The sequence below is a fragment of the Caloenas nicobarica genome, chromosome 2, assembly GCF_036013445.1.
Source record: "Caloenas nicobarica isolate bCalNic1 chromosome 2, bCalNic1.hap1, whole genome shotgun sequence".
In the NCBI taxonomy this organism is placed as follows: Eukaryota; Metazoa; Chordata; class Aves; order Columbiformes; family Columbidae; genus Caloenas; species Caloenas nicobarica.
In genome coordinates, this window is record NC_088246.1 from 44,535,087 (window position 1) to 44,561,851 (window position 26,765).

Below are 26,765 nucleotides of genomic sequence, written 5' to 3' on the forward strand. Positions count from 1 at the left end.
TCTTCCTCCCACCTCTAACCCCCTAATGTTTCTGAAAACAATGTTGGAGAAGTAGGTGATTTCTTCCTCAAAGTCCAAGGGATGACAGACACCAAACCCTGACTGCAAAGAGCACTGTGATTTAATAGTATATGCCACCATTTAACTAAATAGGATTTGAGTTGTGCACCTGTGTGCCTCTAAGTGTCTTTTTAACTGGGGTCTGTGGTACTAAAGTGGAAGCATTCAATGCTCAAAAGCAGGTAACTAGAAAGAAGTTGGAAGCACTTATGCATCTTATTCATATGTTTGGGTTATATATTTTTGAAGCCTGGATTATGGGAATGTGTGACTGGTGTTGCCTAAGTTTTAAGCATGTAAGTAGTTGAACTGAGTGGTGTTTGACATCTTCAGCTGTTAGGAGACTGTGGAGTTTTGAGGTTCTGTGTGCAGTGATTCTGTCCCACAAGTGCCAGTAGCTGTATGGATGTCTTTGGCTTCTCACAGCCCTTTAACCTATATCTGGCATGAAAAAAAAATCACTAAAGGAGCTTGGCACAACAGCGATAGTTTAGAAGGGTTAAACCAACCACCTTGGATGATAAACTACTTCCAGTCACACTTGTTTGGTCGATTTGCTACAGGAAAGGTCACCTTAACAATTAAGTTGACTTGGCAGGGGTCACTCAACACCTGATGGAATATCATGGGACAGATGGCTGGCAAGGCATAGAAAAGCAGGAGCTGTACTTTTTACTGGCCCTGCCCGCTTGGAGTTGCTCAGCTGGGGGGTAAGTGATTGTATTAGGATCTTTAAGATAGGGGCTAAAATAAGCTTTCTTGAAGGTGAAGAGAGCGCTACTTGAGAATATACCTTGGAGCCTCAGGATTCAAGGACAGTGCCCAGATTCAGTTAAAACACTGAAAACGCTGCCTTGAATGTGTACTGTAGAGTGTTCTTCTGATAACACTTCCAGGGTTAGTTAATAAGATGTGCACAACCAGAATTTATACCTGTCTGTTTTGCCAGAACCAGTCCCTAAGTAATTTGATCGCTCAACTTGAACAGAAACTGTAGAGTTTGGGAAGAGAGGAAGGGTTAACAGGACAGAGGGGTTCATACACCTGGGAACTTGCTGTAGAAGAATGAGAGGCAAAACTTGTGGCTTAACTGAGGTGGTTTGTAGTGGCAGAGCTAGAGTTAATGATGTTTGCACTTGCATATTGTGACCACCACCAGTGCTGGTATCAGGGCAAGTTCAGGAGTTTCTGGGATTGTACTTCACTTTTGAAGTGCTGAGGGAAAAGCAGACCAACTGTGACACAGGGTAAGAGTAAAAAGTGTATATGATTGTATTTGGGGATACCTTTGATACTCATTGCCAGGAAGAGAACTGCTGTTTGGCGTGAAACTACCTTGTATTACTTGAATAGTGTTAACCATCCCTCAGAGCATGTCAGGGTTAAGGTTTAGGAGGGAATCTTTCACTGTGGTTTTTCTTGTGTAACTGAGTTGCTGCAGGCACCAAGTCTTGCAACCTGGCTCACACTAGAACTGTTATTGCTAGGAATAAATTGGCAAGAATTCCCGTTCCTTTGCCCCGTGATGTGTCAGGAGTACACAAGATGAGCCAGGCGTTCCAGTAAATTATTTCAGAGTAAACACTGAGGAGTGTTGGGACATAGAAGAGAATATAGGCTTGCTTGTTGGATTAAGAGGTGTGGGGAGCTAGTTATTTCACCTTGCATAGAGCAAACTAAGACTTGGTGTCAGTTGTTTGACCTTGCTTAATTCAGTCCTGCCACAGTTGTTGCAACATAACAGAAAATGCGGAAGCAGAGAAGCCAGTCAGGAGAATCTTCTTGAGCTCAGGAGCTAAGGCTATACAGATGTCCACTTTTTTCAGCCTTTGAATGTAGTATAAAAAAAGACAGCTAAGGCATTTAGGTGGTAAATAGTAGTGGAATTAGTGTCTCATTCAAGTAGTACATGCTGCGAAACTTGATGCTGGCAAACTGAAAATCCCAGTCAGACGACTGCTGAATCAGTTATTTCTGTCTTTCAACACTAATTGCGCAGAATAGGTAGTGAAGTTCAAAACTGAAGACAGTGATTTGTCAGGATCCAGACTTTGCACATAAACCTGCAGTTGTAAATGTGCTTTTGTTCAAGGAACTCAAAGCACTTTCTGAGGAACACATACCTGTGTTGTGTTGAATGTGATTCATACTGTTTGCATAGATCTGAAATCTTGGGGTTGAGCTGGTGAGTTGTCTAATACTGCAGCAGAAACCACTCTGTGTGCAGGCAGATCTAGAATATGAGCTTGATAAGAGATGGCTGACAATGGTCATTTCTGTATCACATCCCGAACCCAGGGGAATTTGTAGTGTGTGAAGTGCTATTAGAGAAATAAATCCCAGTCTTTTATAGTTTTACGGTCTAACTGAAGAAAGTCTGCTTAGGATCCTGTAATTTTTTCTGCCACTACTTAGAAAGTGACCTTAGGCCTGTGGTAGCACGTCTTTAATATAGCACAATGAGTTGTGCCATACTAAAAGCTCTTGGAGCAGAATGAATCTGTTTGGTTTAGTTGCCAGCTATGAGTTTATTACAAGCAATGTCTATAATAAATTTAGGGGTGTATGTGATTATAACTAGATTTGTAAAGTTAAAGTGTTCTTACCTGCTAATAAAGCATGCAGTTTACATACAAACACACACGTAACCCTCAGATTGGTGACTGTGTATTTTTTTTTTCACATCTTTCTAATGTTTTTTTGTCTCCTTAGTAGGTTATTAGTAATTATGAAGCTGCCTTCTTGTCCCAGGAAATGAAGTTAGGTTAACAGGCATTATGAAATTGCATCTTTTCCTTCCATGTAGCATTCAGGCTAGGAATGGAAGGTTGCATTTGTTCCACTTCTTGTATGTAGCTTCAGTAACTCTGATTCATTTCATTGTTGCTTAGAGATTTGAGTGGTAAAATTGATCACCGTTCTACAGGTTTCACTGTGTGCTGTTCTTGGGGAGGAAATGAGACTAACAGCAATGGAATTATCTGCCTGCAAATTCAGAGGATGCTGTTGCCACAGTTGAATTCTGTGAGGTTGGCAGCATAACTATAAAGCTTAGAACTTATGTGAGATATAAATGCTTCTTGGCTTCAAATGCGTGTCAGTATTGTACAGCAATTGATGGGTCAGTCATCTTAGGAAAGAAAGCTTCCCATTTCTTAAAGGTGAAAATGATCAATTTTAAAAAATTGAGTATGTCACTTTTACCACTGCTTTAAAGATATAATCGATTTGATTTCTGGAAATACAGTAACCCAAACTCTCACTGGATAGCCAATAAGCAGACAAAATAAATAAGGACGTTTTCAGTAAATGCTTTGGTTCTACCTGCTCTAGATAAAATTGAGAGAAAGCAGCAGGTATGAACGACTGGTGTATTTTTTTTTTTTTTTTACTTGTTTCACTAGATCAAAAATGGTACATAGTAACTGGACCAATAACCTGTGAATTTCTGTTTATTTTAAAGACAATTTGGTTTTTTTTCCTAGAGCAAAATCATAATTTTTTCAGAATATTTTTATTTTCTTTCCTGCAGGGGTTCTGCTGTTGCCAAAATAATTGGCAATAATGTAAAAAAAATGCAGAAGTTTTCTTCCACAGTGAAGATGTGGGTCTTTGAGGAGAATATTAATGGGAGAAAACTGACGGATATCATCAATAATGAACATGAAAATGTAAAATATCTCCCCGGATACAAGCTGCCAGATAATGTGGTAAGAATCAGAAGCTAAATTCTAGTTATGGAGCAAAAGTAATATTGCTCATGCTGTGAATGGAGGTATAAATTTGTTTTAACACCTTTAGGTTTTATAATATTTCAGACTGTATGGTATTTTATTGTTGAGATCAGAGATTTAAACAAGTAAAATTATGCAATTATGCAGGTAGGTATATCCAACGCACACTCTTTCTTTTTTTTTTCTGGTCTCGCTATTGTCTTTATGTTATTTCAGCTTCTGTATAGGGAAGCAAATGAGAAAGCAAGGGCAAGATAAACAGGTCTGACTCTAGCCATTAAAAAAAAAAAAAAAAAAAAGCCTAAACTTTGCAAAGGAGCTGGCCGGTCAGTGAGAATCGAAGGGATTTCCGGTATTTTGAAACTCTTAGAAAGTATTAGAGGATGAGAATCAGATAATTTCTCAAGCAAACTGAAAGCTGTTTGCAGTTTATCTGGTTCTCAGTTGCATTTCAACTACATGCAGTCAGATCAGCGTGTTGAATGTAACACTGCCAGGGCAGAACAGTGGGACTCTACATCTATTCTGTGTTGGTGTAACATGATGCTGGGTGGGCAGGTGGTGGCTCTTGCCCCAAAAACATTATGGGAAGAAACTGCAGCAGCTGACACTTCACTAGGGATTTTAGGCAGGAAAATCATGAATTGCTGTGCATTGAGTTTTCTCTTAAATGATAATGCTGAAATCCCATTTCCCCAGCCTTCAGCAAGTGTGGTGTTTCTGCTGTCCGCTACCCGATCATTCGAGTTTGTTTTATTTATCAATAGGTTGAACTTATTGCTACATTTTAAACCTGAGTCTTATTTTCAGGTGGTCATCAAGTGTTAGGAAAAGTGGAGTTTGGCAAGTGACTTTAAAGTAAGTCACCTTCTTAAAGGGTAAACCAAGTCTATGAGTACAGAGAAAGAGAATATAAACTAGTAGGTGTAAGAGGCCTGGAGAAGAAATTTGTATAAGGAATGAAGTAAATGAACTACTTTTCTGCATGCAATAATTTATCAAAAATTGTCATTATTTTGTCAAAAAGAAGGCAGCTTCTTATTTTATACTTTCTTGTTTGAACGTTATGGAACATTTTGAATTTTTTTTTGCACTAACCATGATTGTCGCTCCTTTCAAGACATAAAATAGATTGTTTGAAAGCTTAAATTCTTTTGCTTTTCTGAGAAGTTTATGTTACTGCTTATTTTCAGTGATGAAGCACAGCAGTTTGTGGCATTCAGTATAAGACCAAAATGTGCTTTTACTTACCAGATAACACTTGTGTGTAGTGTTAATTTTAAGAAGTTATGTGGTCTTTCTCTCCCATAACTACACAGGTTGCTATCCCAAACCTTAATGAAGCTGTACAGGATGCAGACTTGCTGGTTTTTGTCATTCCTCATCAGTTCATTCATAAAGTCTGCGATGAAATCACAGGACGAGTACCCAAGAAAGCACTCGGTATAACTCTCATAAAGGTATAATAAATACTGTGCATTAATAACTGAGAATGTGTCATAGAATCTTGTAAAACAGGATGGCTTGATATTTTGATATGAAAAGTCTCTTTGCATTTTTCACTTGATTGTTCCATTAAACTTTTCTAGATGCAAGACTGGGATTTGTCTCAGTCATTAGTGGATTGTTATGCAGTGTTTTATTTTACACCAGCGCTTGCAGGAAGAGGAAAATGAGGCTGTTCACAAGACTTTTTAAAAGAGAGAGAGAATATGTTTTGCACCAGGAAGCTTTCCAGTCTTGTTGTTTCCAAACGCATCATTAGATGAAGAACAGAATACAAGCATAATGCTCTGATTGTTACCGCACATCCCACACGCTGAGTTGATCATTTTAAGAACTGCTGAGAGAATTTCATGTGACTGAGAGGATAATGCTCTTGTTCATGTCAAATATGTTGCAATGAGAGTCTGTTCAGCATGGCTCAAAGAGACTGTTTGAGCATAGGAAACAGGAGAGGCAGAGGTGCAGCAAGTGTTTCACTGAACTGTTTGTAGTTTTGGTGGCAAGAGAATTTTTAAATGCGGGTGGGCTCTTTTTTTTTTTTTTTCTTTCCGTGTGTGTTTAGCTGCAAAGAATAAGGTATTCCTGCAAGATTTGGAACATTCCGTTTTGTTGTTACTTTGTACTTAGTTGAGAGTAGGCCATTTTCTCAGCACACGCTCCCCTGTCTACTGTAATTTTTGGAAAATAATACATTTACAGATCTGTGCTTGAACAAAACCCCCCTATCACTGCTTACTGCAAGCTTGTCTCTTTAGTTTGGCTAACTAAGACCATCAAATCTGTATTGTTTTGTTAGTGCTGACCTCATATCTTGCTGAGATGTGTGACAAAGTAATGCTTCCCAAGTGCACTTGCTGCATTTTGTAGAAAAACTTTTCATATTGTAGAAGGATAAAATAAAGCAGTGTTAAAAGAACGCATAGCATCAAAAACACACAACTGTCCTAGATGCCTTTAAATTTATTGCTTTGAAGTTCTCCATTTGTGCCTCTTTCTTCTGTAAGCTCAAGATAAACTTCATTCTCCCTTAATTTGCTAAATGTGGTTTATGTTCTCACATCCTTAGAGATAAAAATAACTCTAATGAAATTGGTGGAGTAAATGAGGATTATGTCAGCATATCTATATTCCGTGCTCTGGGTACTGGCTACTAGTGCTTTAATGGAGTGTTAATTAATGGCTATTAATAATTAAAAAAAAAAAAAAAGAGGTGGATACTTATCTTAAAAAATCCAAACCCCAAATGAATGAAAAAAACCCAACAAAACAAAAAGCTTGTACGCAGTGTAGTGTAAGTAAAACAGTGACACCTGCCATGCAAAGCAGAGTTGGTTACTAGGCAACTTCCCATGTCAGGACACTGCATCAGTAAGTCGTCTTTTGGAAGAAATGATGTGAGGTCCCTTTAAATTTTTTTTGCAGAAGAATGCGAAGTACATATTAGCTTTCATGAAAAGGTATATCTGTGCATCCTTTAAAGTATAATTTAAGAAGAATGGGCAGAGATTTAACACAACAGTAGCAGAGGCAGGAATGCATTCTTTCCTCTAATTTTGCAGCTTCTTTATGCATGCTGTTTTCATCAAAGTCATATTTTTAGTGGTCTCATTATGCTCAACACGAATGCTATTAAAGTGGCTTGTGTTAACTCGGGCAGTTAAAGTGCAGTTCTGCTCTGAAAAATACCATTAGTGGGACATCTTGTTTCTGTGCTTTCTAAATTGTTTGGCAAGTTATCAGCGTGTCATCTTTAAGTCTATTTATCTATTTATTTATTTGACAGTCTAATCTTCAAGCAGAGCCTGACGTCTGATGATAAAACTCAGTCTTTGGGAAATAAAGACATTTGTCTGATGGTTGATCTACATTCCCATTGCAACATTTGCAGCTGTTACTTCAAATAAGTTCTGATCACTGGTGTCTATGGAAACCTAAAACATCGTTATGTGGGTGTGGGGCAGGAAATGCATACAACTTACAACGCGGTACAGCAGTGAGCACAGGCAGCAGGATAGGCAGAGATCACTCAAAATACTTTTCAGGCAGCCTCAAAATCAATCTCATTTTCATCTACCTATATAGAGGCCCCAGGAATTGCTCTGGTACGTGTGTTAGGAGGCAAGCAGTAAGACCTCAGAATTGGACTTGCGTTGCCTGGGCATCGTTGCTGCCCAGTGGAAATTGCCATGTGGGATCCTTGGTTTTTGGGGGTGGGAGGGGTGTCTGCTTTTTATCCTGTCATCTTGTCATTCAGTATTGGATTTAACTCTACAAGAAACAGCTGCAGCTTTCGTTGACTTTGTCAGAAGTGCATCTGTTTCACAGGGGGCTGAATTTGGCACCTAAGCCTGTCTGATCTCCTTTCACTTGGGTGAAGAATTGTTGTGTACATGTGCACATTTTTGGGGTTGTTCCCAATGTGTGCATACTTTTCTGTTTATTAATTGCCTACTTAGGAGAAGGGGTCTTACAGTTATTTTCTGAGGGTGTTTTTGACACTGTGAGGGAAAAATACAACATGTATATGTGTGCTTGCTTTCAGATTCTTTCTGTATGGCTCATTAAAGATGAAAAAGCAGAGCTGTGGATTAAATGGTATAGATTGAAAAATAATGCAGAAATCCAAGCACCGTCGTCTGTTGTTTAATTGGCTGGTTTTATACAGGCATTTCTGCATGTCTCTTGATTGCACCATGTTATTTAAGGAATAACACCTCTGCTCTGTGGAAATACAAATGACCACTTGCCAGCAATGTCGCTATGGGCAACATAAGTGCGTGTATGTGTGTGTATCTGGAAGTACTAGAGGATAACACTGCATTTTTGCCTTTATGTCACAATTCCAAATTACCAATCCCCAAAGGTACCAAATCCCCCACATTAAAAAGCAGTACTGTATAAAAGGTGGTATAGTGTGGGAAAGAAAGACCATTTCAGTAGCTTGCCTGCCATGCCCCTGTTCCAAAAACTCAAAAGGAATCTGCATTTAGCAGGCTAGGAGAAAAGGGTTTTGTGAGAAGACAGTGGTTTCATTTGGAGTTCTTGGTTCAGGCAATTCAGGGTACCAGACTCTCTTCTCCATTGCAGCATTAATCTCTGTGATGATCTTTTCTAAGGTCCTATTTGTGCCCCCACTTTCATGCTTTGTAAAGAGTGCATTATAAATACAGATTAAAAATATCTCCAGAAGTTAGATTATTCTTTGTTGTTCAGCTTTCTACATATCTGTGAATGACCGGTCCATTTGTAGTAGTATTCAAAATTATTAAACTGGGTTTCTACTAGTAAACTCTTGTTGGTATAATATACAAGGGAATCTGTCTCTGATATGTCAGTTCAGATACCTCTTCACAAAACAAGTTATTGGGATGCCACTTTTTGAGTTTTGTTGCAATTTTAAATCCAAGTACAGACCTGATTCACAACTGATGCATTGATGATGCTTCACTGGTATCAGTAAGGATACACTGATAGTAAGCAGCTTTGATTCTGAACTGACAAAGCTGAATTTCAGCACTTCTTAGAATCAGGGCTTTGATCAGGAATGGAATAAAAACTGTTAACATCATCTAGAGCAGGGATGTCAAACTCATTTTCACCAGGGATCACATCAGTGTTACAGTTGCCTTCAAAGGGCGAATGTAATTTTAGGACTGTGTAAATGTAGGAGTAGTTATACAGTCCTATAATTACATTCGGCCCTTTGAAGGCAACCATAAGGCTGATGTGGCCCGCGGTGGAAATGAGTTTGACACCTGTGGTCTAGTGTTTTGTCCTAATTCTTAAGGTGCTATTGCCTGTGAAAAACAGAAAGCTTGGAGAGGTCACAACAGCAGTGGAAGTTTCACTGGTAGCAAGTCCGTCATCTTTGGTCTCTCTCTGAGTAGGCCTTGTTGTAGTTCTCACCCACAGACAAGACTAATTATGATGTGCTTTCTTCTCTACTCTGTCTAACGAATGGCTTTTTAGTAATTCCATTTAATGTTGACTGCAGGGAATAGATGAAGGCCCGGCGGGACTCAAACTGATCTCTGATATTATTCGAGAGAAGATGGGAATAGACATCAGTGTGCTGATGGGAGCTAACATTGCCAATGAGGTGGCAGCGGAGAAATTCTGTGAAACCACAATAGGTACTGTTCCAAATAATAAGAATATTTAAAACATGCTCTTGTCCTCACAGTTGCACACCAAGAAGCTCAAGTTTTATAGTTTTTATCATTACTGGTTGTTATCAGAAACTGCCGAGTTCTTCTTATTTCAATGTTTAATTTCCTAGAATGTTTACACTTACAAAAGAACTAGAACAATACTGTGAATATAGGGAGAGAGAGGAGTACAATTTTACCTAGTCTCAGTATGGTTGTGACCTTAGCAGGGGAAATACTAAGCATGCTTTTTATCACCCTCCACATAACAAATGACTTTATTTTATTACTGTGCTTAAGATTTTTTCCTGGGTCTACATGGCTTTATATGGATAAATGATTATATATTCTGTACCTCACCTTAGGCACTATGGTCACAGATGGTACCTTTATGCATGTTTGGGTTGTTTTTTCTCTTTAAGGTATCATTATCTTATTTTAATTTCTCAAAATAATTAGTTCCCCCAAAAGCTAGACATGGTTTTAATTCTGTATAGATGTCTGTACACCTTTGCAGCACAAAGATGTGCCTAGTCCTGGATTTCAGTGTCTAGCTAGGGGGGTGTGTGTGTATGTGTGTATTCGTACACATAGTCGTACGTAATAGCACAGAGTTCATGTTATTTTTTTCAGAATTATTTTTTCCAGTTTTGTGTATTTTTAGCTTTTTAACCTCTCATTAACAGGTTTTGCATTGAACTTTTTTGAGCAGCTGAATTACCTCTTAGTGCTTAGAAATATTTGTCAGTGGCAGCATGCTCAATTACTAAAGCATCCTTGACATGCATTTATCAGTAGGTGTTTTTCTGGAATGCAGGGCTTAAAAGTAATTGGTAGAATTGCACCCGCTATATTTTTAATCCACATTTGTTTTATTATTAACTGTTTTTTAAAGGAGAATGATTAAAAAAGGAGTACAGAGAATTAATGGAATTTTTATTTAGAATCTGTTGCTGAGCAGACAATGAATTATGAAGCAGTCCAGAATAACTCAGTGCAGAGTTTTTAAGTGCAATGTAGACATGTCCTTAGTCACTTAAAACAGGAGTCTGTTTAGGATGAAGATAGAACAACCTTATCTCTGCTTTTAAATATTTTGCCTTGCACAGGAAAGGCTAAATAACACCCAAATAAATTATTCACTTTTAGCCTTTCTTTGTCTCTCTCAATAGGCAGCAAAATCCTGGAAAATGGCCTGCTCTTCAAAGAACTTCTGCAGACTCCAAACTTCCGAATAACTGTAGTAGATGATGCAGATACAGTTGAGCTTTGTGGTGCTCTGAAGGTAAGATTAACAGACTGCAGTTGTTACAGGGATGGAACGGTGATCCTTGTAGAGAAAAGAGGATATTTTCATTTAAAGAATTAAGTTTATTGCACTTTATATAATTTATAAAACTGCTACGTAATATTTCCAGAACAACCAGCTGAGAAATTAGGGAGCAGCATGTTCTGGTAGTTTGCTTTTAGACCTTCATCTCACCATCTCCCATGTTCTCTTTCTATATCTTTCACTTAGTGTACACACAGTCATGAAGCAAGTGTTGATTTCGTCTAACTGATCAACATCTTTCTAAATCCATTTTAGTTCCCTTTTTCTTTTTGCAACAGTGTGCTCACAAAAAGAAAGGGAGAAAGAAGTTGGCATTAATCCTTTGTGTGGGTTGAAAAATTATTCCCCTCTTCATTGTCTTACATATCGTGAGCACTCTTGTGTTTCTGTTTCGTGGGCATACACTGCACAAGGTTCATGTGGATAACGACATACAGAAATGACTTGGATAGGAAAAAGTTATTTCAGACAGTTACTCATCTGGAATTTTTTTGGTAGCAAAATTGATGCTGATAGGAAGGAAAGGCTATCTTAAACATATTGCTATTTTTTTTCAGATTAATTTACGAGCCATTTGTAAACAGAAGGCATTAGTTACTTGGAGCCCTGGCCAATACTACCGTAGTTCACGTTATCTGATAACTATCCTGGAAGCATTTCTAATAGGTGTAGTGGTTTAGTACATAATTTGACTTTTTTTTTTTTTACTTTCTGATAATTATTTTGTATTACTTTTTTTAATCTGTTGAAATTATGTGTAAACTACACTATTAACTTGCAAAGCTACCAGGCCAACGAGTGATGTCTCTATGCTAAAGAGTTCTGATTCCTACTCAGTGGGAAGTAGATTGATAGCTATAATAACATAATTTTTGGCATACCGTTTTTCTTGATAATTTTGGGAGATGTCATATTTGAAGTCCTGAGAAGGAGGCGGTCACGGGGCTGTGCACTCGGCCAATGGGATACACTTTGGTGTAACACGCTTTGGAGTTATTGTATTTATAGCAATTTCTCAAAATTGTGGAGCTCATAATTTGGCTCCACAGACATTGCTTCAAAATGCTATGGTGATGTGGGAGGTTAGCAGGAAAGAAACCCCTGTGTATAGACCTGTGAAATTAGTGAAAAAGTTTTACGGGTTTATTTTTCTTTGAAATCTGCTTGGCCTGATGGTTTCTGGCTAACTTGATTGATAGAGGAGTTCTGTCCCAGGTGACTTTTATTCCAGCCAAATCTTGTGAAAAGGTGGTAGAGATGAGTGTGCCTATCAAACTGAGCAGCTAGTCAGCAGCCACTCAAACTCCACTGTAAAGGTCCAAGTAGGCAAGATCCCAGTTATCTCTTTGGAAGTGCAGAAAAATTTAGATAAATTGTTGTTCTTGACTTGTGAAGTTACTGAGGTGAAACTTGTATTTTCTTCGTAGCCTTGTTTTGTCCTTCTCTCGTGCTTCATTATTCACCATGCATCCTGCAAACTGAAGTCTCTAGTTGCATTTCTAAAGAGCTGTATATATTCTGTGTGCTATGGTCATTTGGTTTTGATTGCAGTATATTTTGTTGAGTTGAGACTTCCACAGAAATGTATGGTGTGAACTCTGAACAAGAAGTGAATTAAGGATAGATTAACTTGTTTAAACAATACTATGGATTTCTTGCCTGATTAAAAGGCATGAACTGGTATAAATGGCATAGATCAGCTATGCTAGTGTAGGTGATGTGTTTTAAACATATGGTCTTCCTTAATCTCAAAGAAAATTTTATTAAAATAATATTTTTAAAGTAGTTTTTAATTTAAAACACTTTCTAGTTTAATCTTAAAAACAGCTGCAAGCACAAGATTTAACTCGAATACTGCAAAATTTTATTAATGCATTGGGAGCATGTGTGCCTCTGGAAGATAATAAAGAAACTAAAATTAAACAGATGGGTTTGTTTTTATTGCTGGTGTAAAGCAAAACGTAAAGCTCAGATGTGAATAGTGAACTGTAAACTTGAGCTTTTTTTCTTAGAAGGTGTACATTCTTATTATTAGGAGAATTGTTTGCAAACAGTAACAACAAGCACTTTGCTTTTTTATGATTAATCTGATAATCTTTGTAGTGAAAAAATGTGGAAAATAAGCATCTTCTCATGTGATTGTTTTTAGGGAAAAATCTGAAGTACAGCTTCTGTCATCTGACAGTTTCTTAAACTTGGAAAGTTGCTTCATGAAAAAATAGTAAAAATTGTCATTATTTGACTTGCTGGAAGGAGGAAATTCCTACTGCAGAAAATGACAGTGTCGTTTTGTGTGAAAAGACAGGTATAAAGAGAGAAGTTCCACTTTTTCTGTAGCAGCGCCAATTCAAAATGTCAGCAGTGTCACTGCGAACTGCAGCTTAGAGGACAGGAGTAAGCAGGCACATATGCCAGTCCAGACTGTCTTTTTGGACATGGAAATAGTAAAAGAAACTCTTGTAGTGGTATTTAAAGGATTAGAAATAGTGCACTACGGCAAATAGAATATTCTCCCACCTGCTGCATTTTTCTATAAATACCACCTTGGGAAAAGGAGACTTTTCTGGTATTTCTGGCATAATAGACTAGATCTTGTTAGAAATCTATACTTGCCTCACTCTTTTATTTCTGAATCTTTCTAAGCAGGAAAGATTTTTAATGTGGATGGTTGGGAAAAAATACAGAAGGGTAACAGAGTGCTCTGAGCACAGCTTTCCCTTACAACAATGCTAAAATATTTTTTGATTTGACATTTGGTTTTTGAAGCATATTTGAACTCAGACTGTAATAATAGGTATTGCAGCTGGTTGATCATGAAAGAACATGTGTTTGATTGCTATTTATATACATAGAAATGTGTAGATATATTGACTATCCACTTCATTTACTGTATTTTTTTTTGGTGACAATTGGCTGATGGAGACGTACTGAAGTATAGAAATCAGCGCAGTGAAACTGCCGTCTTGCGTCGGCTTGGAGGCTGGCTCAATAGGCAATGGCTGTCACTTGACAAAATTTGATGATACTGAGGAAAAAAAAAGCTGTCTACGGTTACTTGTTTGCTCCAGGAACAAAAAATGCTTGACGTGTTCTTCACTATTGGTATTTTTTTCTTTTGAGAACTGAAGCACATTTCACATTTATTTGTTGACCTTTTCTAAGGTTTGAGGTCAGATATTTAACAAAGTTCTAATTTGGATAGTTCAGTTTCAGGGTGTCCAGTTGGCTTTAGAGGCAGCCTGACCCCACCAACAAGTTCCAGCTGCCATTCATCAGACAATGAAGGGACCTTCCTGGGAAGTACTTAAAGGTTATGACAGCGCTGTAAGAGCAGTATGTGCAGCTATGCAGGCATAGGGATGTGCTCCTGGATGCTGATGGATGTGATATCACAGAGTAGCACAGATCCGAAGTCATCATCACAGAGGTGTCCTCAGAGTCTGTAGTGCCTGTGTCAGCGCGTGGTCTTGCAATCAAACTGCATGGACGTGAGGCAAGACAGAGCTGGTGTATGAACCTCGCAGCATAGTTGAGAGGCAATTTAAACATTGGTAGCTGTGTTGTTGGGTGTAAACTGTACCGGAATCACTTACCCAGTGCAGCAGTGACAGGGATGAATGTCAGGGAAGGAGAAGTGAGAATCTAATCTCTGGATACTGCAAAATGGCTGTGCTCCAGCTGCCTGATGTATTTGTTCAGGGATCTAGAGAGTTAAACTCCCTCGAGTGGCAGCAGCCAAGGACCGAGGCAGAGGTGACAGTGACTGTAGGAAGGAGAAGGAGCAGCAGCTGTGGTTGCCTTTCAGGTTGCTTCAGGCACATATCTAAATTTTAGGGCTCCAGCTTAGCCTTAAGCAAAGAAGTAAGAAGTATAATAATGATTTATTGTTTACCAGGTTATGTAACCCAGCATTATTACTTAGAAAGGTGGTTCCGCAAAGTGTGTTTGTGGCAGTCGCTGTTGGGTAGACAGTCTAGGTACTGAAGAAGTTGATTGTGGTAAAATAATTACTCTTTCTCGAGATTAAGTTGAAATTCAACTCATTATTTACTTTCAAGTTTGCCAGGACCAAGCAAGCAGTTAATGCTTAACCTCTCTGACAGTCCTGCTGATACTGTCTTTGATTTGTTTAATCTTCATTTGACCTCTCTCAGCCATGATGTGAAGCAAGGAGCTTCTCCAAGTTCGTGTGCAAGTAGGAGGGAAAGCAGGCTGTGCTGAGCTGTGACATTACCTCAAGGAAGGCTGGATGTCCCAGGTCAATTTAACATTTCTGCTTTGTTCTCCAATGATCCATTTAATTATGGAGAGGTAATGGTTGCCTCAGAAATGGCCTCTGAAGCTGTCTTCATAAGCACTCCACAAATTTACTGTAAACAGAGTAGGACTGTAAATTGGATATTTCTGAGCACTGACTATGTAAGAGAACAATGTCAGCAAAGTCTGCAGACTTGTTAACCTTGGTTCCTTGGTCAGCTATTGGCCTTGCATTTGTGACCTCTGGCATGTTTGCAGCAGGTCATGTGCAAGTAAAAGACACTTCCTCTCACTTGCTCTGACACATACCATGAGCACTGCCTGGCATCAACATTCCTTTTCTGGAGTATAGATTCATTGTCCTGGTGATGGAATGAGTCCAGTCCTTGCTCATGTTCTAGAATAACTAGGACTAAGACTAACGCCTGCTTCTGGATACCAGACCAGCTAAAGACTCACCTCTTAGTGCAGAGTGTTTTAGTAGTTTAAAACCATATGCAATATAAAAACATCCTGTGTATCTTGCTTACAGGATGCATGCTTTCATGCAAAAAGCTGTTAATGCTGAGATGGGGGAAATGTGCTTGCTCAAGCATGAAGTGGTTTTCAGAGCTCTGAATCCCTCAGGCCAAGAGGAATGCTGTGTTGCAGTAATTTCAGGGTTGTTGTGACAGTATTTTTGAACCTTTGGAACAACAGGTTTGTCTGTAGGCTAAAGTCACCATTGCTTATTGGGCCCTCAGACCACCATGTTGCGTATGCAGATGCAGTCAGTCATTGAGCTCATGGAAATGTGGGCTCTCTCCTCATGCACAAATGTATACCCATTGCATTTGCAGGAACGTTTGTAACTTGAGGTGTAGGCTTTTGCAGTGGCAGTGTTCAGGATCAACCATACCAGATACAGGAAGATGTTTTGGCCAGATAGATACGCAATTCTCCACCCGCCCCAAGTTTGTTTCAGGAAGATGCATAAGTAAAATACAAATTAAGACACAAGAGCCTAGTGGCACTAGCACTACAGTGATCCTCTGAGAAGCAGACTTGGTGCCTGCACCCAGAGATTGCAAATATCAAGCTGCCTATTTTGGTCTTGTTTTGGACAGAAAGATTACTCAGTCTCAAGTTTTGTGACATTTTTTTTGTTGTTTTGTTTTTAAAAGAACTGGCTCGTCTTTCTCTAAGGTGTAACTTTCAATGCGGTATAATTTAGTTCTCTACAGTACATTAGACACAGGAGAGATATTCTTCAAGTATTTAAATGCAACCAGATGGTACAGCTTGTAAATTCATAGTCGTGGCCTCAGGCTTATGTAGACCAGGATATAACAGTCTCCTAGGTGTGGGTGGGTATCTAGAGCATAATCAGTTGTCTTGTTTCCTCATTATTTGCAAACTATGGGTAAGAACATACAATGGGGACATTGTACAAACAAGGAGCTTAGTGTTTCAGAGTTAGACTCGGAACTTCCCTTCTTCCCCACCCCTTTCTTTAGAAGTAACTAGTCTTGGTATAACTTAAAACAATATTTCTGTTGCTCCGAAGACAAACATTGCAAAAGGTAGAAGTAGACAACAAAATACCATAGGCCAAATCATACTGTAAATTGTGATCAGGTAGGCCACTTCAAAGTGGGAAGGACAGTCAAAGCAGGCAAAGTTGGAGGGAAGGGGAAGCTTTAGTTTTGGAGTGTTCAAGAAGTACACGGGGAAAAAGCCCAGAGGTTGTTCAAAAATGTTTTTGTTTTTAGCTGAGCACTAAACACTTCCAGACTTCACGTAGGTGTAATTGCAGTTAAATGGGTCATCCCATCTGAAAACTTCTTAAATATCTGTTTGACTTCCTCTCTCTTTGCCACCAAATGAACAAATATTGCTTTGGGAGAGGTGGCTGATGAGAACACAGCCAAGGTGATCTAAAGTAACAGCTTTGAAAGTCTGATCATCTTTTGCTGCTTCAGGTCTGATGTTGAGATATCTGTCTGCAATTTTTAAGGTCACCTTTAGACCTCAGCTAGTTGTTCAAAAAGCAGTAACTCTTCTTCTGACCTCATTTCATTGAGAGTCACCTAGCCACAATTGGCCACACAGCACTGCAGCTGCCTGCAGTTTTTTGTTTTGACAGTCCAAAAAAACAAAGCAAAACTGTTTCTTCAGCAACAGTTAAAGTTGGTTTGATTGGTTGGGGTTTTTTGCCTGCATGAGGTGCTACATGAGATGCCATAATGTTGGTTTTCCTGTGGTTTCTGTTGAGGTCACTGCTGCTGTTGTTGCATGCAGGAAGGCATTACTATATCTGTTGCTTCCTTGTTTGCTTTATTGGTACATCACAATGCCACCTCTTGAAGTGTTTTGGTTTTTGGTAGGTTTGGGGTTTGGGTTTTTTTTCGGTGGGGACAAGCTAACCATGCCTAGTCTCTGAGTCCCAGGCCAGAAAATAGCTTTTATAGTCACTTCACTGAAACATGTCTCAACTAATGTCTATATTTGTAAACCAAAGAGGGGACTGTATAGCTGATTGTTCACAAAGAAACAGTATATTCTTCGTAGAAAGCTGTCATCAGGTCTAAGAAAAAAAAAATTGCTTAGGGAAGGTCTTCCTGTGACATGAACCTTCTGGAGACCCTTGATTAACTATTACTGTTACAGGAACTCTGCATACCTAAAAGGGCTGAATACAATTAGCTTGGCTGAATTTGGTCCCTTAGTATATCCGTATGGAAATCAATAAATGTTTCTTAGATTCAGTATTAATCATAAAGAAAATACGGATAAAAGGGCTGCGGGATGTCAGTCTAGCTTTACCCCTTCCTCAGGGCAGGAACAGCTCAATCTAGATAAAACCTTGTTTGGGTGTGGTGTAAACTGTTTGGTCTTGAAGACAGTCAATAATAGCTTCACAGCCTCTGGGGCAACTTATTCCAAACCTTTAGCTATGCTTTTATCCTTGGAAATACTTAGTAATGTAAGACTTGTCATATTTTTTAAGGTTATCCCTTAAACTCCAAAACCAAAAAAACCAACAACAATAAAATAAAAAACCCTTAATCTTACATTAATAAAGTATTTGCAGTTCTTAATGATGTGCACTCTGTGCTTTAGTGTTTTGTAGGATCCTATAAGCAATAATTGACTCATTGCCTATTTGTTTTTTTCTCTTCTCATTAGAATATAGTGGCAGTAGGAGCTGGGTTCTGTGATGGTCTTTGCTGTGGTGACAATACCAAAGCTGCCGTTATTCGCCTTGGCCTAATGGAGATGATTGCCTTTGCCAAAATTTTTTGCAAAGGACAGGTGTCTACTGCCACTTTCCTGGAGAGCTGTGGAGTTGCTGATCTCATCACAACGTGTTATGGTGGCCGGAATCGACGTGTAGCAGAAGCGTTTGTTAAAACTGGAAAGGTACCTTATTCACTTGGTGAAATCCGTTGTTGCAAGTACTAGCACGCCTGGTTTGTTGAGTAATAGTGCAGTTATCTGAGACTTGCTAGGTGTACTGAGTGAGTACCCTTCTCTTTCCTCTCATTTTTGAGTGTCTTACAAGGCTAGAATGAGTGTAAAGGTGTTAAAAAGGAAGGGTGATTTTAAAAAAAAAAAAAAAAAAAAGGAGCTGGAGGGATGAGATGTTGGGAGATGCAGATTTAAGAAGGAGAATATCTACAAACAAGAATATAGGAGAATACTATATATGCTTACTCAAGTACACTTCTGAGAAAAGAAAAAAAACCTTCTGTAACATCATCTTTTTTCCATCCAGATGATGTTGTCAAGCTTATGAAAACTTTATCATAGCTCTCATTTTCTTCCTTTTTTTTTTCCCCCACTCCTCTGTTGTTTAGTCTATTGAAGAACTGGAGCAGGAGATGCTGAATGGTCAGAAACTGCAAGGGCCACAGACTTCTGCAGAAGTGTATCGCATCCTCAAGCAGAAAGGAATGCTGGAAAAGTAAGTAAGAACAGATAAAGCAAGTTCCACATACCTCTTTTTTTAATCACTATAACTCTTTTTCCGTCTTTTAGTCTCAATATCTTCATGAAGGTAATAGCCAAAAAGAAAGTCACTGTAAGAAGCGTAGCTTAATTCCTGGTTAAAAATCACAGAGAGAAGCGAATAAAAGCTCAAAATAATACTGCTGTAGATAGAGCTAGTAGCGTGACATTAAATTTGTGAATGCACTTCTGTTTACAGAATGTATTATTGCCTCCTGCTATCACAGAAAAGCAGATATTTGTTTTAACATGTGAAAAGAATAAAATACATGAAAATAGAAGCTGAGCTTCCTAAAGAGGCTTGTGAAGAGTCTCTACAGCTCATTTCATAGTAGTAAATTCATTGCTTGTCTCCAAGGACAGGATCTTTGTTATTAAGGATCTGTATAGCTGAATAGAGTGTCTACTTCTGTCCACATTGGTTCTTGCTTAGATACCGCAGTTCTCTTTCCTGATGTGACTTCCAGTTTGCAGTAGGATAAAACCTGCCATCTGCTTGTGCAGGTCAGGTATTTTTTTTTTTTTTTAGTATGAAATTAAGCAGATTGTCCTGGCTTGTTCATTTGTATTCGAGTCATAATACGTACAACTCCTAAAGCCACACACACAGCTGTCTCCTTATGATATTAAGGGATGCATTATCTTTACCTGTTCCTGTTTGCAGAGGAAGTAAAATCAGAAAATAAATGACTGCCAGTCAGAAGACCAAGCCTTGTAACTTTTTTTTTTCCCAAAGCAGTTTTTAAAGTCTAGTTTTAATGGATCAACTGCATTGAGTTACTTTTTTTTTTTAACACTGTCTTTTGGAGTAAGGCACCTAAGTCTGTCTCTGCAGTGTACAGTAGGCTAAATGCAGAAAAAAATCTAATTAAAATGTTGGCTTCAGCCTTTGCTGTTTATGATTCCCTAAATGAGACAGGATGCTGTGTTTGGGGTTTTTTGTTTCCTTGGTTGGTTTGGTTTTTTTTGACCTGTTGTATCTTACAACAAATGGAGTGTGTAATAGAAGATTGGGTTGTGTTTTTAATGAAAGATATGAGAACAGAGTTGCTAATTTCTGTTTCATATACCAAAATCTATGTGTCAGTTCTTCATAAAAGGTCTCATTCAACAAGACTTTTGAAAGCAACTTTAAAAGTGTTTTTCAAAAACTCTCTTGCTACTGCTGTAAAACACAAAACACAGTAAACCAGCCATGGTTTCAAAGTGAAGAGGTAAGAGTCTAATAAGAGTAAAATTTCATACTCTCATCCTACAAAAAGAGTCCCAAGGCTACATAGAAATATGCAAAAGTTGAAGTTCAGTAGAAGAGTCTTGGTAGCAGGGTTGATGCCTATTGCTATTTACATTGCAATTGTTTTTTTTTCATTTCAACAGTTGCAGAACTAGCCCTCTTAACCTGCTCAGACATAAGAAACATTTCGAGTTTGCTGGCCATGAGTCTGCAGTCAGCCTCGATTCTGCTTTCCCTGTGTGAAGTGGGGCAGACCTGTGCACCGCACAGCAGTGTTCTCTGTGTCAAACAGCAAGACTTAACATACCAAGATGTGGTTTGTAGTAGTGGTACTTCTTCACTGAGAAGTAACTGCCAGTATTATATCTAAAGCTGTGTGAAAAGCTGGTTTTGCTTCAGAATGTCCACATGTTTTGTGGCCGCCTCTCACGTAGGCATAACAAACTTTATTTTAGTGCCTACATTTAAGTTGTTACAGTAAAAGCAAATCCAGCCCCTCCCAGCCCAATCTATTATACAAAGTAAGCGTTAAGTGGGGCTAATTAATGCAAAAGTCTTTGTGTAAATTTTTGTTCTGCATATTTTCTAGTAAGGGTTTTGCATCTAAACAGTGTAGCATTGGATTTGAAAGAGCAGCTATGTGGCTACATGCTAATTTTGGTTCCACCAATGAAATAAAAACCAAAAATCAAGTCAGTTGGATTGATCTCAAATAGTTTTGGTGTTGCTGCTATTTCTGCCTTGTTTTCCACAAAAGTAAGGCAAAAGAAATGTATATGCATTTAGGAGCAGGACGTTAAAATGTTTCAGATAAAAATGAAATTCTACACTTTGAATTGAGCACTTGTAGTAAAAGCCATAGAAACGATGGACTAAATTCACAAGCATGTCTGTTCCTCCACTTTTTTCCCCTGGTAATGCAAAGTATTGCATTCATCCAAGTACAAATCCTGTATGTGTCCCTGAGAACACAGTAGTTTCCAGCCATAACGGTGCTCTTGGATGGCTTTTGCTTCTTGTGTGACCTCTGGTTGGTTCCAAGGAGCCTTGTTCAGAGCCATGTGGTGATACCGGAGTTACCTGAGTATAACACCTGCTTGCAGAGTGTATTGGCGAGCAGATCTGGTGCTCAGGACTGGTTGGGGGTTCTGTTCTATCCTGCAGTTGTACGTTACAGGTAAATCTTCAGAGCAACTGATGGGACTGCTTTTCTGAGGAGAAAGCCCTAGTCCAGATGTATTCTGAATCACTTGGAAATTAACCGTTTCACCATCTCAAATACTCCTTATTTTTTATTTCAATCAAAATTACCTAGTGTGTTTGGTCAGAATTTATCAGTATAAAAGGCTGAAATGGTATATTTATTTTGGTGAACAGATAATTAAGCCCTAAAATCCATCAAGCTCTGTATGAAAATGGGGCTAGTCTGGCTGTCACTGTCCAGGATGGACAGAAAGCAAATTTAAATTTCTGCAAAGTGTCTTGGTTGTAACAAGCCTTCAGATTATCAGAGAAACCTGCATAATTTGGAGGTTATTGGAAATGTGGTCAATTTAAAAAAGAAAAAAGACAAGATGCTTTTAGTGTATGAAAATCCATATTTAATTTTGGACTTATTAAAAAACTTGACCTTCAGTTTTTTCTTGCGTCTCTTTGTGTCATAGTCTGCAATTGCATTGTCTCTGAGCAATAATTTGATAATACATAACTGATGGACGAGTCATCCTTTCTAACCATAGGTGAGTACTGCTATAAGGAAGATGCAAGTGGTTGTAATTATTTTTATTTTTACATCACTTAATGGTTGTGCCATACATAATGAATGTTGCAGGCTCTATTATAGCTAGCTGGGCCTCTGAGAGTGACTCAATTTAGAGATGCATGGAGGTTCTCTATTTATCCAGCGCTTTTCAGACTGGCATTAGCACTTGACAAACATTAAAAGAAATTGATTTTTCAGTCTCTGTCTTTCCTCTCCCTCTCCTCGCCTCATTTGATTTCTTTCACTTGAGAAAATGTTACAGAAAAAACTTACTCTGTGTTTGCTTTCTCCACTCTGTTTCCTCAGGTTTCCACTGTTCACTGCTGTGTATCAAATCTGCTATGAAGGGAAGCCTGTCAGAGAGATGATAACCTGCCTGCAGAATCATCCAGAGCACATATAAAATCAATCAGGCCGTCATACAAGTGCAGCTTTCTGCCTTTCAAGTTTAGATCTGGCTTCACATGGATGGATGTATCATTAAGCCTCATTTAAATTTGCTCACTAGGCAACAGTAACAACATGAATGTCTCTGGATGGGTATTGTTTTTTGTTATACAGCCTAGTTTGGCATAGCATGCAGTATTGACTTGGTGATTGTCGTTTTATTGGCTAAAATACAACCATTCTACAATGTGCAATGCAAAAGTTGCACTACATGTCCAGCGTATATACACAAGCGTGCTTTGTGTGTGTTCCTACACCATAAACCACATTGTTTTCTTGTCTCTTATTAAGGCCTAGTCCAAAATCCACTGGACACCATGGGAAGAATCCCACTAGTTTTGATGGAGAATGAATCAAGCCTGTGACCTTGAAATATTAGAATGTTTCTGTTAAAACTTGGTTTTATTCTGCATACACGTTGAAATTTTAACATTTTGCATGCTTACAATTATATTAATTTAAGCAATATTAATGCAAAACAAGTGGCTGCAGTTATTCATGGGGCTACAGGGATATTTTAATGAACTCTGGTGAAGAATCTTTTGATTTTTTTTTTTTTAAAAGTCTTTAAAGCTGTCAAACTATTTTGAAAACAACTTCTAAGTGAATTTAAGGTTTTTAATTACACTGTTTGAAACAGAATGTGCTGGAGGGGGATCATTACCTCCCCTTCTGTTTTTTAATATTTGCATTTTTATATTTCTCCATTTCTCCCTTGCCATTCCCAGGTGTTAGGCTCTTCTAGAATCCCATTCGCCAAAACAAGTGGCAGATGTTGACCTGGGGATTCTGAACCCTGGCGCCTAAGGTTCATTTTAGTGCTGTACCTGTGGTCGTTCTTCACTGGTACTGTTTGGTGGGTAGGGAAGCATGCTGTTGGGGTATCCCCTGCTCTAAATTGTAATGCTGTGTTTCTGGCTGAACCATCAGCCACAAAGTGTTGCACTCCACAGGACACTCCAAGGAATGTTTGGGGAATTCCCTGGTAGCTCATGGTTGTGTTTTCAAAAGAGTTATATGCCAGTACGCTGACTGCATTTGTTTCAGTGCCTGCCAGTGACAGACATGTCGACTGGGCTGTAGTCCTGAACAAGCCTCCCCAGAGAAATGATGAATTCTGAAGTTACTTTCTCCCTGGGCAAGATTTTAATGGGTGCTGGATGAAGTCCTTTATGACCAGTCTCCCAGAAAGCTTCTCAAAGGCATCTTCTGTCTCTTTTATTCCCCAGGTACCTCAACTAGGTTTTTTCAGGCACCTTTGCTTTATGAGGGAGGTTGATTTTATTTTTTAGTGAAAAAATTGTCATTTGATGGAGTTTGAGGATGGGGTTAGCTTGGTTGTGTTTTGTTTTTAAGAAGGTTGATGAAAGAGAAGATAAAATATTTTTTTCTTTTATACTAAACCCTGATTTTTTTGGTAAAATATATGCTAGGTACATAAAGAATGGACTCATTCTTGCAGCTGGAGGTTCACATTGAGATTTACAGAGCTCAATAAGAATGCCCATCTGCTCTGAATATCCACTCCAAAACTCTGAGCAGTATCAGAACGGTTGTTCACTCAAGTGATGTTTTTAGACAAGAAATCATGAGCACAAGCCCATCCTGCAGCTTTAAATTGTAATTCAAAACTTGCTAAAACAAAGAGGATGCCTGGGAATAATTGTTATCTGTACTTAAATAGCCTGGATTACTGTGAAATAGGTCGGCGCTGGGGCAGCTTTGTACAGACAGGAAGATGCTTCAGCTCAGGGATACCATTTCTTGTGCTCCTATAATGTTTTGCATTAATTTTTGGAAGATCTTGTGACTCTCATCAGATACTAATCGATGATAGAAGTGATTTTGCCTTATTTCTGATTTAGTGCTAAATATAACAGGTGGCTAGAAGTTAAGTAACATCAGATCTCTGTGGCAGTTGTGGAAATCACTGGTAGAGCTGACTTGGAGTAAGCGCTCTGCTTAGACAATTACAAGGACGTGTTAAGGTTGGCAGCACTGTTACACTAACGCACACATGGAGCAAACACTCCTAATTATTGCATAACTTCCAGTGTTTATGCTTTGTGTTGTTTTTTTTGATACCAAGCTGATTGACTTTGCCTTTCTATGTGTATATATACGTATATATAAACTTTTTTTTACATGTAGTATGTAGAACAGTAGCATTTTGTAAGATACATAAAGGGCTATATGAGCTAAATGATAAATTAATATATATTTTAAGATTATTTCTTTATTATTCCAATACTACTTCTACCACTGAAACCTCAAAATCTTAATTGTTCTTGTTTTGTACAGAAGCCTATTCTAAGGCAAATCCATAGAACAGGTTTTTATTTAATTCTTTCATCCAGTCTGTAATTATATTCTTATTCTTTTCAGACAAAAAGTGAGGTTTCAGTAATTAAAATTTATTTAAATTTTTATAGATACTTCACCATTTGCATTTGCTTTGCTTTTCAGTGCTTGAGAAAATTCAGCTTGGCACTAGATATTTTTTTCCCCTCTTAATATTTACTGCTCTTTAAAAGACTCCGATATGATTCGGGAACTGAATGATGAGAATCCTGTTCTACAAACACTCTGTTTTGCCTGGTACCAGAGTAGTCTTACTGAAAACATTAAGCCCTGTGTAAGGTTTTTGCATACAAGGTCATAAATTTGTAACTAATTATTGATTTATGAACATTAGTAATCTAAGGAAGGCACTACCTTCTAATGATGCATACTCAACTTGCCCTAGACATGTGTACTGATTTTTGTTTTAAGATTGTGAAGGTATACCCATTTGAAGAGTTAGTACAAATAAACATTTTTGTCTTGGGAATCACTTTGGTTTCCATTGTCTCATTTTACACGTCTTGTGATGGATATTTTATTGACTTGATGGAATGTGGGCTTTCATGCACATGGTACGTAATCATAAAATCATTTCAGTTGGAAGAGACTCAGGATCATTGAATCCAACCATAACTCAACTCTAGCACTAAACCATGTCCCTAAGGTCCCTATGAACCTCATCTAAACTGCTTTTAAACACCTCCAGGGATGGTGACTCCACCACTTCTGTGGGCAGTGTGTGTGTGTGTATATATATATATGTATATATATATATGTGTGTGTATATATATATATATATAAAAATATATATATAAATGATATCAGATATGAAAATGCCATGCAAGAACTTAAATTGTAGAAAGAGCTATTTGATATCCAGATGACAGCAGTTTTATTTCTGTCCATTAGTGAAACAATTTCAGTGAAATGGTGTCTTTGCCCTCTGAATCAGGTTCTAGCCGTCAGTTCCTTGCATTGGCGTGTCAGCCACCGGAGGGCACTGGTGGGTAAGTGACCAGTTCTGCCTGCTCTCCAGTTACTTTTCTTCCTGTTTATTTCTGAATTTCCTTAGGTTCCTGTATGACTGCAGCTGTCTTACACTGTGCTCCTTGTATTTGGAGATGGTTGTTGCTCAGCACCAGATGCATGTGTTGTAGATCCGCTGGAAGTGAGAGAAGGAGCTTGGTATAAAACACCCAACGCCTTGTCAGCTCTGCCCAAGGCCCTGTCTTGCCTGCTGTCCAAGACCCTCCTAGTACAGGGAACAGCCACTGCCTCAGCTCTTGGACAACATGGTCTGAGAGATCTTTCAGCATCACGTGGGTTCCTGTAATGTGCATCCAGCAATGACTGTTTCTGTTGCATCTTAAAGTTGCAAGAGCCTGGAAAATTGTGAGAGCACATTGTGCTTGGTCTTGTCAGTTTTTACATCAGCAAAAGGGGTGGGAGGTGTCACAAGTGTTTAACCAGGAAAAGAAAGGTCTACTGCTTAGTTGTGGGGCACCAAACTGTAAAAGAAGTATGGGGTTTTTTTGGTGAATGCAATAATTCACTGTCTACCTGAAAGCCTCAAAGCATTTAATAAAATGAGAGCAATGTCCAGGGATACTGAGACAGGTAAACGTGGTTGTCCAGCAAACCTGTGACTGGATGCATTTTATTCCTAACTTCAAGCCAGAATTTCAGCCTTTAGGCCATTTCTCATACTTTTAGCTCAAAATTGTAATTATTTTAAGGGTGCATGAAATCAACTAGTAGAATAAATACGTAGGTATCTGAAACATACCATCCAAAGGGCCTTTAATTCTTCTAAGTCTGAGTGAACTGGAAAGTAAAAACCACCACAAGAGAATCAGAATGGATATATTCCTTTCATATGGCCATTAATTTCTGAAGGAGTGACGCTTTCTCCCCAAATCAGAGCTTACAGGCTGGGTGTCTTTGTCTGACT

At 38.5% G+C, this 26,765-nt stretch overlaps 1 protein-coding gene across 2 annotated transcripts in view; it reads left to right on the forward strand.

The window, feature by feature from the left end:
- Positions 1–25,508, forward strand: part of GPD1L (glycerol-3-phosphate dehydrogenase 1 like) — a 31,432-nt gene extending 5,924 nt beyond the window's left edge. The window contains exons 2-8 of one of the 2 annotated variants that reach the window (XM_065629533.1): positions 3,593–3,770; positions 5,114–5,254; positions 9,295–9,433; positions 10,621–10,733; positions 18,207–18,440; positions 18,878–18,984; positions 22,331–25,508. In XM_065629533.1, the coding sequence (XP_065485605.1) occupies positions 3,593–3,770; positions 5,114–5,254; positions 9,295–9,433; positions 10,621–10,733; positions 18,207–18,440; positions 18,878–18,984; positions 22,331–22,427 (1,009 nt within the window). In that variant the 3' untranslated portion in view covers positions 22,428–25,508. The remainder of the gene's footprint in view (positions 1–3,592; positions 3,771–5,113; positions 5,255–9,294; positions 9,434–10,620; positions 10,734–18,206; positions 18,441–18,877; positions 18,985–22,330) is intronic. The other variant, XM_065629532.1, reaches the window with a different exon arrangement.
- Positions 25,509–26,765: the final 1,257 nt, after the last annotated feature.